This window comes from Salmo salar, chromosome 21 (genome assembly GCF_965601325.2).
Source record: "Salmo salar chromosome 21, fSalSal1, whole genome shotgun sequence".
Classification (NCBI taxonomy): domain Eukaryota; kingdom Metazoa; phylum Chordata; class Actinopteri; order Salmoniformes; family Salmonidae; genus Salmo; species Salmo salar.
In genome coordinates this window covers 16,732,125-16,746,520 of record NC_138311.1, presented here as the reverse complement: position 1 = coordinate 16,746,520, position 14,396 = coordinate 16,732,125, and the positions used below count along the sequence as shown (strand labels likewise).

The 14,396-nt window shown below is 46.9% G+C and overlaps 1 protein-coding gene across 1 annotated transcript in view; it reads right to left on the bottom strand.

Moving 5' to 3' along the window:
- LOC106581709 (uncharacterized) overlaps positions 1-13,571 on the bottom strand; it is a 123,926-nt gene extending 110,355 nt beyond the window's left edge. The window contains exons 1-5 of the mRNA XM_082967291.1: positions 13,420-13,571; positions 2,656-2,882; positions 1,445-1,573; positions 518-610; positions 149-209 (exon numbers count right to left, since the gene is read on the bottom strand). Coding sequence (XP_082823417.1) covers positions 149-209; positions 518-610; positions 1,445-1,573; positions 2,656-2,715 — 343 coding nt within the window. The 5' untranslated portion in view covers positions 2,716-2,882; positions 13,420-13,571. The remainder of the gene's footprint in view (positions 1-148; positions 210-517; positions 611-1,444; positions 1,574-2,655; positions 2,883-13,419) is intronic.
- Positions 13,572-14,396: the final 825 nt, after the last annotated feature.

Here is a 14,396-nt window from a genome sequence, read left to right as displayed (position 1 = left end):
GATTCAAAAAGGGCAGAACAACATAATCCTAAAGATTCGTCCATCTACTTCACATGATTGAATTTAGAATCATTTGAACAGTGCTATTGATCTTAATGATGGTGCATAGTGTAAAAGATAATGAGCATATAGTGTAGTAACGTCCTACCTCTTTCATCATTATGGTTGTTGTCATAAACGGAGGTAAAGTTGTTTATTTCATGTGTGACCTGAATCAGAAAAGCACATCTATTAGAAAAATCCTCACCTATTTTGAAACGTATGGGGACATGTGTTATGTAATGGCGATTAACTGAAGAACGAATCAAGCTGTTTAGAGTTAATCCACTCTCTACTAGGTCTATCTTGTTGTCAGTGTACTGACTGTGGACTGTAGAGTTTTTCTCTAATAAACAACTGATTTAAAACACTGATTTACAATTGTTAACACATATAGCTAAGACAAACATATCTGGGTAGTCAGCACAGCTTCACTGTCATGTGATGAAACAGAGAAATCCAGAAGGTCAAAATGTACCTGTTCATCCTGGTGGAAAATAGCCTGCTGCGAGGCTGGGATGACTTCTCTGGAACTGCTCCTCATTGTCACCTCAGAGTTCAATTGCACTTCCTGTGAGATGGAAGACATTGGGTGTCGCATACAGGTACACTCTCTCACACACACACACACACACACACACACACACACACACACACACACACACACACACACACACACACACACACACACACACACACACACACACACACACACACACACACACACAGCAGGGAATGGCTCCCACTTATTGACAGCCCAGCACTAAAAGCTGCTGAGTTTAACGAATGCTCAAACAGCAGCAGAGAGACTGGGCATCACTGAAAACAATTTGGGATAGAAGCTGATAATTAGATGGCCTACTGCAGTCAAATTATACTAATCACAGACAAAGGGAGGACGACAGACGAGGAGGACGATTCCATGGATGTTTCACCTGAAATCACACACAGCAGCTGTCACCATGCATAAAGGGACAAAAAAAGACTTCATTTGTTTTATGCCCCTTTGTGCCACTTCAGCTTAGGATTCCCAGCTATAGAAACAGTCCCATTCAAAGAAGCAGCAATTAGAGTGGGAAATCCAAGGGTTTTGACAGACAGTCTACAGGGATCTGTATGAAATCTAACATCTGTAACTTGGAGCACGACTAGGCGAAAGATAATATAGTAGAGGGCATCTCCCCAGCCTCTTCAATCATTCAATATTCACCAAGATTTGTGCTTGCTCACTGAGTGAGTGACTTCCACTCAGCAGGGGAAGTTATGAGGGCAGGAACACAGTGGTGTGGATGGATGGATGGATAGCTGGATGGTAGGCTGGAATTAGACCTGCGTAGGTCATACTATATCTGCACGTTCCCCCATGCATCGCATGTCTGACATTAGCCTGCATTAATTACAGTACCTGCACAGCTCTGCGGTGGAAGTGGAACTGGGAGACATTGTGCGATGTTGCAGTTTCCTGGTTCTCGAATTGTGCCCTGACGCTGGCGAGCCCCCCAGGCACAGAGCAGACCTCAGACTCCTCCATGACCTAATGAAGCAGTGGAACATCATTAGCTGCCTGCACTTCTACATGGCCTGGGATCAGACAGATGCCTAATAGGCTATTGAGCTTGGGTTTCATTACAGACTTCTGCAAGTTAATAGAAAATACTGGAGCAGACATTACTTAGATTGCAGTGGGAACTGGTGCGGAACACACACACACACACACACACACACACACACACACACACACACACACACACACACACACACACACACACACACACACACACACACACACACACACACACACACACACACACACACACACACACACACACACACACACACACACATTTCAATGTAGGCCTCTTGACAGCATGTGGCATTTTGTTTACACAATGGCAGAGCAATCTTTCTAGTTGGTTGCTTTTTGGGTGGTGCAACACAGCATGTTGTCCAGGCAGATAGTTGTTTGCCCACCCTGCAGAGTCCAGTTGACAGCTTTGAGGTCTAGAATATGACTAATGGGATCCTGCAGGGGGCACAGATGCCCCATTGTGTTGCCTGTCTGCTCCCATTTCCACTCTGAGCCCCATGAGAGGAGTCGTGCTTCCTTGGGCCTGCAGGGCCACTGAACTCTCCTACTAGTCAGCTGTCATCACTTTCCACTAATATAACACCACAAAGCCATCAGTGGCTATCACAACAATCAGCCCACTATGACTCTTTGCATGACAGCGACTAATGTAAAACATGGTCATAATTATCTACTGTTAATATCCCGTATTATGCAACCTCATTAAAAAATGGAATGGTCGTACAGTCACACATGACATGGCAGGGTTAACAGGCATGATGAGAAACACACACACACACACACACACACAAAATGTATTTAAAAAAAAATGCATTTAGCTCATCAGAATGGACACAAAGATTTCAAACACTTGGACAATCACTGAAAATAAATGATACTTTAAAAAAATCTTATCACCGACATTGTTAGAAGCTTCTAAGGTTTGAAGAGGTTTGTTAGTAAATCTAATATGAGCTAAAACTGCTAATTGAAGAATACATTGATAAATGTATGACCATATCCATAGTGTATTGTGTGTGTCTGCCTACCCCGCTGGAGAAGGTGTTGTCCTGCTGCTTGGAGACAGCTGCCTGCTGGTACATGGCCATGGGTACGATCAGTGGGATCTGGTGTCAGTGGCTCCTGGTGTCAGTGGATCCCGGCGCCAGTGGGTCCTGTCAATGGGATCTGAGTCTTCAGAGTGAATCCTGTTCCTCTGGGTTCACAGCTTCCTCAAGAAGTCCTACCCTGGTAGTTACACCAGCGCTGCCAGCACCTAAGGGAACAGCAGTCATTCATTTTAACATTTACCCCACAGCCTATGTCGTACACCAGGTGTTCCCAAACGTTTTTGGGCCTGCAACTTTTGATCCCCAAAAAACAATTGCATCCCACCATGTAAAAAATGTGTACTATGACAGTCTGTTACAATCAGTCTGACAGTACTTTTGTCAGTTTTTCAATCTAAAGGAAGTATGGCTTGAAGTGACTGAAATGCATCAGAAAGGTATTGGGAAGTTCAGAAGATCATCAGGCAATCATTTTGTATGATATTCTGTGTAGAAAAGAAACCTCATCATTGATACTGTTATTTTTCCCCCAGTCTGATTTAGAGCCTGGTCTTGTCCACTCCCATACGTTTTCCTGAGAATCTTATCTTTCGTTTATCTTCATTTTGCATCCTAAACCGTTCAGAATATAGAGCCACTGTAGGCAGGAAACAGAAACCGTTCTGTTTATTACAACCACATTAGCTTATATTTGAGGTTACTGACATAACCCGGTTCTTTGAACCAAGTGCAATATCTTTGGGGGGAGGGGAGTTTCTCTCATGACCCCATTTTCTTTTTAAATCAGGTGACCCCACATGGGATCACTACCCCTAGTTTGTGAAACACTGCTATACACAATATTATGGTTTGACTAGCCTATACCACCAGTAGATAATTTACTATACACAGCTAGTGTTCTCTTTGACCAGCATTGAGTTTCCATGGGGGCAATTATAAACATGCTTATAAAGAAAAGGTGTATTACATAGAGTAGCTCAATGTCAATAGTTTCGCAAGCCGCTGCACGGAGCCAACATTCACGTAAGCTTGCGAGATCAGGCGGCTTGCGAGGCTACAATATCAAGACCTCCCTCACCATTTTAAATAGGGGACACAGATTTAAGAGAAGCAGATCTATTTTGCAGCTACAGAGTACATTTATAACTGGAACAGTGCAATCACATGGCATGCTTTTGACTATAATCTAGAGGCGAAAGAAACGCACACCTATTTAGGCGAGGTGCTGGCTAGCGGAGTGGAGCACTTTAAAAAATAAAGGAGAGCCGCACAGTCTAGGAGCTCAGATGGCCCAAAACTTTTTGAAGAAGCATTCTTGCATTCTAACTACCCACTATTCAAAGTGCTCTGATCAAATTAAGGGAATTGTTCACAAACATTGGCACATTCCAAGATCCGACGATAGTATCGGTAATGTGTTTTCGGACCATCCCTTGGTCGTATTCTCACGGGGCAGAAACCTCAGAGATCAATTGGTAATCTCTGATTTACCACCCCAAGATATCCCTGGACAACGTGCATCCCTACTGGATGGAAACTACAAGTGTAATGGCTGTGCTCAATGCAATGGCACTTATAAATGTAGATCCTTCAAAACACCCCCAAACAGGGAACAGATCCCAGTCAAAAGTGTTATCACATGCTCCACTAAGGCAGTTATTTATCTTATAAAGCGTGAATTAATAATACGTAACTCGGAGCATCGTAGCACTATTAGGTGCAAAAACTCGACTTACCCAGTTGCGGTCCACTTTTTGGAAGAAAACCACTTGATTTCGTCCGTACGTTATATTGGAATCGAACATGTCACCCTCCTTAGGAGAGGGGGTGACTTCGACAATTTATTGTTAAAACGAGAGGCTGTCTGGATCTTTAATTTAAAGACCCTTGCTCCCTTCGGTCACAACGTAGACTTTGAGCTGAAGCTATTCTTGTGATTATTGTGATTTTGCTATTGTAAATGTTTGTAGGCTTATGTAGCCAAACTGTATCTATGATCGTGCGCTATCCATTTAGGTTTTTTGTATGCTATTTTAATATATGAGAATTAACCAATGACATCAGGCCACACCCGGCCATGATTACAGACACCTGTGTGTGTCTTTTGACACTATATAAATGAGTCACCCCGCAGTGTTTGTCATTATACCCTGATGAAGACAGCTTGTCTGTCGAAACGTTGGACATAAAATGTATGCTTTTGACTGTAAACATACATAAGTGTCACGCCCTGACCATAGAGAGCGGCAGACGCAAGGAGGCAGACGCAAGGAGAGAAGGGAGGACAGCGACGACGCCAGGGTTCGCGGCCACAAGGAATGCCCAAAGGACAGCCCCCCCCCCCCCCCATAAATTGGGGGGGGCAAACGGGGTGGTCGGCGGAGCCGAAGAGCGAACCAGACCCAATCTGGGAGAAGGGGGAGAAGTTGGAGGAGAGTGAACGGAGCGAGTCAGAGACCGTCAGTGAGTTGATGGAGAGATTGGAGGAGAGAGAAATGAGAGAGTTGTTGTGTTGGTGTATGATGCACGACATTCGCCCTAAGGAGCATGTTATCTGTTTGATGCCACCTGAGTCAGCTCTCTGTACTCGTCCTGAGGAGCGTGCTAGCAGTCTGGTAAAAACTGTGCCGGCTCCAAGCACCAGGTCTCCAGTACGCCTCCACAGCCCTGTACGTCCTGTGCCAGCTCTCCGTACTCGCCTTGGAGCGTATCATTTGTCCGGTACCATGTGTGCCGGCTCCATGCACCAGGTCTCCAGTGCGCCTCCACAGCCCAGTTCGTCCTGTGCCAGCTCCCCGCACTCGCCGTGCGAAGTGTGTCATCGTTCCGGTACAATTTGCGCCGGGCTCTACGCACCAGGTCTCCAGTGCGCCTCCACAGCCCAGTACGTCCTGTGCCAGCTCCCACACTCGCCGTGGGAAGTGCGTCATCATTCCGGTACGATTTGTGCCGGCCCTATGCACCAGGTCTCCAGTGCGCCTCCACAGCCCAGTACGTCCTGTGCCAGCTCCTCGCACTCGCCCTGAAGAGCGTGTCACCAGTCCGGTGCAACCTGTGCCGGTCCCACGCATCAGGCCTCCAGTGCACCCCCCCAGTCTGGCATGTCCTGTGCCTGCTCCTTCTCCAGTGCGCATCAACAGTCTAGAGCTTCCGGCAACGGTCCCCAGTCCAGAGCTTCCGGCGACGGTCCCTAGTCCAGAGCTTCCGGCGACCGTTCCCAGTCCAGAGCTTCCGGCGATGGTTCACAGTCCAGAGCATCCGGCGACGGTTCACAGTCCAGAGCTTCTGGCAACGGTTCACCCTCGTCTGCGCTGGTGCCCAGTCCAGGCACGGCGTCCAGTCCCGCTCCATGGCAGGAGCCTTCCTCTGCACCGGAGCCCAGTCCAGGCACGGCGGCAAACTCAGCTCCATGGCCGGAGCCTTCCTCTGCGCCGGTGCCCAGTCCGGGTGTGGCGTTCAATCCAGCTCCATGGGCGGACCCGTGGTCTGGGCGGGGGCAAAGTTCCGCACCAGAGCCACCGCCGATGCTGGCGGATCCGCGAGCGGAGTGGGTACTTCGCCCCGCACCGGAGCCGCCACCGACGCTAGATGCCCACCAGGACCCTCCCCTATAGAGTCAGGTTTTGCGGCCGGAGTCCGCACCTTTGGGGGGGGGGGGGGGGGGGGTACTGTCACGCCCTGACCATAGAGAGCCTTTTATTCTCTATGTTGGTTAGGTCGGGGTGTGACTAGGGTGGGTAATCTAGGTTGTTTTATTTCTATGTTGGCCTGGTATGGTTCCCAATCAAAGGCAGCCATTTATCGTTGTCTCTGATTGGGGATCATATTTAGGCAGCCATTTCCCCACTGTGTTTTTGTGGGATCTTGTCTTGTTTTTGGGTAGTTGCCTGTGAGCATTCCAGAACGTCACGTTTCGTTTGTTCTTTATTGTTTTTTTTGTGCGGTTCACTTCTAATAAAATGTCGAACTGATTTCATGCTGCGCTTTGGTCAATGTTCTTACGACGATCGTGACAATAAGAGCAAAAAGGCAACTATGTTTTAAATACAGCTGAAGACCTTACAAGGAGTTTACAGTACAGGCATTAATATAAAATAAGGGTACACAAACATCCATATGAATGACTGTCAAATGCGCTTTTAAATCTAACATTGACAGTGGACCAGCGTTTTCCTAACTTGGTCCTTGGGACCCGAAAGGGTTCAAGTTTTGTTTTTTGACCTAACACTACACAGCTGATTCAAATTATTAAAGCTGGATGATTAGTTGATTATTTGAATCAAATGTGTAGTGTTAGGGCAAAAACCAAAATGCGCACCCCATGTGTCAGGAATCTCGCTTCCTGAGTCTGTTTCCTGAGGTTCCTGAACACACCCTGTCTGGTTGCCAGGCGATGAAGCTAGGCGGGAGAATCTTGATTACCCCCACCTGCATCTCATCAGCCATCTGCACACCTGGTCCTGATCATCACCTCTTCTCTTCTTAAGCCCTGACCTGACATCCATTCCCTGCCAGATCGTAGGCAATGAACAGTATGTTGTGTCAGCATATCAGGCTCATGTTTCCAGAGTTAGTTTTGTTGTTCTGTACTTTTTGCCGGTTACTCACCCCTGTTTACTCTGTCTACAGTCATCCTCCCGGAAAATTCAACTCCCTTGCCTGGCCGTCGGTGGGTTCAGTGACATCATTGGATCTACCTATTCACTCTCATCAACTCACCTCCGCTGCCGCTCCGTCTCCTGGATTATTCTATTTTTACATCAAGACTGTAAAAAAAATACTCAGCTTCATTTTACTCACCTTGTCCTGGTCTGCTTCTGGGTTCAGCTTTAGAGAATCGTGAGAGAATGATCCGGCCAGAAATGAACCCAGCGGACCTGGACTCCGTTCGCCATGCCATTACCCATCAGGGAAAGATGTTGGGACAACACAGCATGGCGCTACAGGAGGTCGCGCTTTCGGTTCAGAACCTTTCTGTTAGTCTGACGAGTATCCAGGCTCAGCTCAGTTTGCCGGCGGATCATCCACCACCTACTTCACCCCTCTCACTTGTCGCTTCTGGAGATGTTCTCTTCCGTGAGCCCAAGGTTCCGACGCCAGATAAGTACGAAGGGGATTTGGGAAGATGCCGTTCGTTTCTTATGCAGTGTGGGCTAGCGTTTGATCTGCAGCCCCACTCTTACGCCACAGACAAGGCTAGGATAGCCTTTGTTATTGAACTGCTGCGTGGAAGAGCTCTGGAGTGGGCTTCAGCCATATGGGAACAACAGGACTCCTGCATGGTGTCGTACCAGGAGTTCACGGCAGAGACGAGGAAGCTCTTTGACCATCCTGTCCGAGGTAAGGACGCAGCCAAGCGTTTGTTCTCTCTTCGCCAAGGAGCTCGCAGTGTGGCAGAATTTGTTATAGAATTCAGGACATTGGCTGTGGAGAGTGGGTGGAATGAGGTATCACTACAAGCGGTTTTTTACCAGGGGTTGTCGGAGCAACTCAAGGATGAGTTGATCTCTTATCCTGAGCCTAGTGACCTGGACAGTCTGGTAGCATTAGCTATTCGGGTGGATAACAGAATCCGAGAGAGAAGGAGGGAGAAGCAATGGGGCACGTCCAATCAATCAGCTACTCGGTTACCATTCGGGTCAGGAAGTGGACCGGAACGAGTCGATCATTTTTCACCTCACGCGATTAGTGGAGGGTTCCTGATTCCAGATCCTGAACCCATGCAAGTGGGGCGGCACGGATTAACCAAGGAGGAGCGCCAATGTAGACGTGAGACCAACAGCTGCCTCTACTGTGGTAGCTCGGGACATTACATCTCCGCTTGTCCACAGCGCTCGTTAAACTGCTCGGCTCGCTAAGTTTGGGAGGTCTTTTAGCGAGTCAGTTTCAACCTCTCAATAATCCTGTTAGACCTCTTTTTCCTGCTATACTCATGAACAAGAATCAGAGTTTAGCAATTAACGCTTTTATCGACTCAGGTGCCGATGGCAGCTTTATAGATGCCGACTTGGTGGAACAGCTGGGGCTTTCCAAGGAGAAGTTACTGGAAGCCATTGAAGCAACCACTCTGGACGGCAGTAGGCTGGCACATATCACTAGGAGGACTGAACCGGTTAAGATGCTGTTGTCAGGGAATCATTCAGAGGTTATCTCCTTCTTCATTCTGTCTTCTCCCCATGTTCCCCTGGTTCTTGGATACCCCTGGTTGAGAGAACACAATCCCACGTTCGATTGGGTGACTGGCAAGGAAACTAGTTGGAGCACTGAATGTCATGCTAACTGCCTTAAGACTGCCTGTTCCCATTCTGTTCACAGTCAGGTCAGTTATTCTACCCCCCCCCCCCCCCCCCAGATTTGTCCCTGGTTCCTGAAACTTATCACGAATTGGGTGAGGTGTTCAGTAAGCAGAAGGCTTTGTCACTTCCTCCCCACCGACCTTATGATTGTACCATTAACCTGTTCCCTGGAGCTGCCTATCCCAAGGGACGGTTATACAGTATCTCTCGACCTGAACGGGTAGCTTTGGAGACCTACATAAAGGAGTCTCTAGCTGCTGGTCTCATTCGTCCCTCGTCATCACCCCTGGGGGCAGGATTCTTTTTTTGTGAGTAAGAAGGATGGCTCTCTTCGACCTTGTATTGATTATCGGGGGTTGAATGATATTACGGTCAAGAACAAGTATCCACTGCCATTGATGAGCTCAGCTTTCGACTCCTTACAGGGTGCTACGGTGTTCACTAAGCTAGATCTACGCAATGCGTATCATCTGGTCCGGATCAGAGAGGGGGACGAGTGGTTGACTGGGTTCAATACTCCGATGGGTCATTTCCAGTATCTGGTGATGCCGTTTGGACTGACCAATGCTCCAGCAGTGTTCCAGAGCATGCTTAATGACGTCCTGAGAGATATGATTGGTCTGTTTGTGTTTGTTTACCATTGATGACATTCTGATCTTCTCTAAGGAGCTTTCCAGCCACGTCCAGCATGTCAAGCAGGTTCTGCAGCGATTGTTGGAGAACCGCCTGTTTGTGAAGGCTGAGAAGTGTGATTTTCACACCCACACTACATCCTTCCTCGGGTACATTATCTCCAGGGGAGAGATTAAGATGGACCAAGAGAAGGTTAGGGCAGTTCTGGATTGGGCTCAGCCCGGTACGAGATTGCAGCTCCAGAGGTTTCTGGGGTTTGTGAATTTCTATCGGAGATTTATCCATGATTACAGCCGTGTGGCCGCTCCATGAACTGCTCTGACTTCTAGCACCAGGACCTTCTGTTGGAATCCTGAGGCAGACCGAGCATTTTTGGATTTGAAGAGTCGTTTCACAAACGCCCCGATTCTCTCTCAACCTGACGCTGCTCGTCAGTTTGTCGTTGAGGTGGACGCGTCTGATGTGGGGGTTGGCGCCATCCTGTCCCAGCGAAGCTCCACTGACGGTAAACTCCATCCCTGCGCCTTCTACTCTCGTCGTCTTTTGTCTGCGGAGAGGAACTACGATGTGGGTAACCGGGAGCTTCTTGCGGTGAAACTGGCCTTGGAGGAGTGGCGCCACTGGTTGGAGGGAGCAGAGCAACCGTTTATTGTCTGGACTGACCACAAGAATCTTGCTTACGTGCAATCGGCTAGACGTCTCAACTCTCGTCAGGCCAGGTGGGCTTTGTTTTTTGGATGCTTTAATTTTTCCCTGACATTCCGACCTGGGTCTAAGAACGGCAAGGCGGACGCCTTGTCCCAGATGTTCTCCAAGACGGAGGAGAGGGGGGCCATGACCGATACGATTCTTCCCCAGAACTTTGTCATGGGAGCAGTTACGTGGAAGATTGAGGAGGAGGTTCTGGCAGCCCTTCGGATGCAGCCCGCTCCCGGTAACGGTCCACCCGGTCGGTTGTTTGTGCCTGAGTCTGTCCGTTCTGCTGTCCTCCAATGGTCCCACGCCAGCAAGATGGCTTGTCACCCGGGGGTGGCTCGGACGATGGCGTTACTACGCAGACGATTTTGGTGGCCTGCCATGGAAGAAGATACCCGGAGGTTGGTTGCTGCATGCCCAGTTTGTGCACAGAATAAGAGTGCCAATCGGGCCAGCTCTGGACTTCTTCACGCGTCCACCTTGCGGTCCCGGTGACCGAGTTTGAGAAACCCTGTAGTAGACTATTAATGTGTTCTGTAATCAATAGCATGTCATGGATAGAGGGTGAGTCATTCCGTATTGTAACCGTTTCTTATACAGTGACAGCACACATCCAGTACAAAGGGAATTCACAATTATATTTTCCATGAGAATGCAGGTGCTCTAGTGAATAAGACAGTCCCTCTCCAACACAGGAGAATCATTCAAATCAATTACAGCCATTCCAGTGGATGGTAAATTAAAGACAGGGAGAATACAGATTTATGTTAGTCTGTGTGTAAAACATGGTTATGGTAATGACTCTGACACCTCAGACTGTTAACACTCCACACATAGCACCAAGGCTAATGTGCACTAAGCCAGCATGGACACCTCATGATGTGATGGGATGGCTGTACCTCAGCTCTGGTGTTCTGGTTTTAGGGAAGCGTGGATGTACAGTTTCACGTTGCACTACAGAAGCACTAAATATTATTTTGGGTTTGTAGAACATACATTATCAAAGCACCGTAAACCTGGTAGCAGGTTATGTTTTTTGCCAATGCACTACACAGCTGATTCAAATTTCAAAGCTTGATGATTAGTTGATTATTTGAATCAGCTGTGTTGTGTTAGGGCAAAAACCAAAACGATCCCCAGGACCGAGTTTGGGAAACCCAGCTGTGAAGCATCGCTTTGGAATCCCGCAGGGGGCACTCATTAAGAGTAAAGTCCTCATTCACAATCATTTCAGGTTTTTGATTTGGTATGCAGTGTGAACCCTAATCAGCATTAATCCAATTAAAAACCGATTGAACATGCATTAGACAAAGTAGGGTCTCTGAACAGCCGCAAATGCTACTTTATCAAACTGAATGAAAACTGCAGAACACCGTCAGCAAAAAAGACAGTCAGGCTGGAGATGATATTTCACTTACGTAATATGATTTATGAGAGCAAAGCACATATTGAATCCCTATATCAAACACTATTCATAGCTTTAAATGCTGTGAAGTTTTCTGACTTCGGGAACATGTCAAATCAGTTATTTTTTAATCTGAAGGATAGGCCTACTGATTTTCAGCCGCAAATAAATAAGTATACTCTTAAATTAACAGTGACTAGTAACCTATTTGTGCGCTAACCTTATTTGAGTCTATAAACACTTGACCACTTAAGACGACAATTAAAACATGCTGATAGGCATAGATAGTCCTGTTGGTGGTTGATGCTGTTGATCAGTACAGCATCATAGGATTGTGTGGACAAGACTGTCTTAGGGCAAAACAGTCTCTGACCATCTATTTTAGCCTATTTTTAGGCATGATTGGCACGCTAGAATAAACCTATGACCCTGTAAAGAGGGATGGGGGACAAGCATAGATACGTCCCAAAATAAGATAGGTTTCCTACTCCAAAACCATAAATCCTGGTAGCTTCAACATACTTGACACCACAAGAAAATGGTTTCTTATACTGTAGGAGAAAGTTCAATATCTACCATTGCCTTTTGCAACCATAGACCAGCTATGTTTATTATGGATGTGTGAAACTTTGAGGCCAAGAAATGTGTCAACAATCTTGGGATATCTTGTGACATTTTATGTTTAGTTGAGAGCTCACATAACAGGAAAGTGAAGTAATGTTGGCGCCAACTACCTGCAAAAATAAATCAACACTATTTTAAACGTTGCTGGCCTGCAGAGTCGTATTTCTTAGTAAGAGCTGGAGACAAACAGTGAGGACAAGATTTTTTAAGATTGGAAGACCCAGTTCCAGAATCCGGATACTGTCCTGCCTTAGGCTTAATATAACACATCTTTAGTGCACCGATAGTGGCGTCCGAGGTCATACCATAATGTTCATACATCCATTTCATCAAGTGAATTGAATTATTTTGGCCATTCAACACTTTCAGTAGTCTATGGCAGCAATTACCTTCTGAGGAACAGTTATCAGACAGACCGGTGCCTCGCTTTTGATATGCAGAGCTCAAAAGCTATATTGAACTAAGCTGTGGTCTATGACAGAGCTACTGCTATCAGTGATTACAAAACAAGGGTTGACAGTCTGTCTACTTAGTCAATGAGGCTACAGAGGCAAATCCAGTATTTCCCAGGGAAAAATGCAGTTTACATTACTCTAGGTTAGCTTACTGTCTGAATCCAAAATGTAAAAGGACAATACTTCTGATTGGCCTATTACTTCCGAGCAAGGACCTCCATAACAATGTCTGCTTTGTGAGGACAATAATAATGCTTTCAGTGGGGCACAAGAACAAAACCTCCCTCCTCAGTTCTCCTTCTAACTACTAATTATTTCCATGCATTAAAAAACACCATCAAATACTGACACATAATGAACCCATGGGGAAAGAGAACTCAGGTCTTGCAAAGCACATTGTTATTTCTCCATATTGATTCCACTGTTTTACTTCCTAACAGCATATTATTGACTGAAATCAATGAATGCTACATTTATTAAGAGTCAAAACGCCTATGATGTACAAGAGTAGCAAACAGTGGCATTTATGCACGCATCAATGAATCCCTTTTGAATAGCTCATGAACAACAACATTATGCAGAGGTAAAGACCACCCAAACAACACAGGCACAGTTGCTCCAAGATGCCACCTACCAGGTCGGTGTAAAATAGAACTCAGACGATAGAATCCCACAGGAAGGCCACTAAAACCCCTGGCCCATAGGACGTCTTTCCTCACCACAAGTCAAATCCCTTTTGGTGTTGGAGTCCCGCTCCAGCAGTACGTGATCACCTCTGTCCAAGGAGCAGACAGTGACGAGCTGATTTTATTTTAGACACCCCGCCCACTTTTTTTAGAGGGTGAGGCCTTCATACCTTCCATGTCAAGTCTGCGAAATCTGCATGTGAATACTTCCTGTAGGCCACCATCTTTAACAGGCCACTCTACTAATAAATCAGATCACTGCAGTTTCATCATCACAGATTCCATCATAGCCCACTGTCCACTCTGCCACTACAGCTGTCATGACCCATCTTTATATGCCAAAACCACACACATTCAGTCCTATATGTAATGCTTTAGGTTTCTCTACCCTTCTACAGTCTTAAATTACCCCTCACAGCGTGAGCTGCTTTATTCTAGGAAAGCGCTGCTCCTTTGAAATGATGACAGTTAGTGTCAGAGAGAAAACAGTCCCATGTGATGTGTCGTCCAGGGGTTTTGAATGGGGACAGTGGTGATTTAAAGGCTAAAAGCAGACATTGCAAGAGACACCCGAGGCTCGGAGAGCTCTCGCTCCTCTCCCTTGTCCCCTTTTGCCCAGCTGGAGAGCAGCGGCGCCAGGGTGACTCTGGTATCCCTGAAAGCTGGGGATGTGCGGAGGCCAGGCGTGGCAGACATGCATCACTGCGGTGCTGTCTACCCCATGTGTAACCCACACCTGCCCTAAAGAACCACGTCTGCCGCATTCCTACCGCCACCACTCTACACGGACGCCAGAAACGCAAAAAGATCCTTCAGAAACACAACACTCTCCGAGGATTCTTGATCATGGAGACAGCCTGAATTCATTTCATACAGGTCTCTCTTCGTGGCTTGAGTAAATGTCCAATCAACAAGTCCAACTACT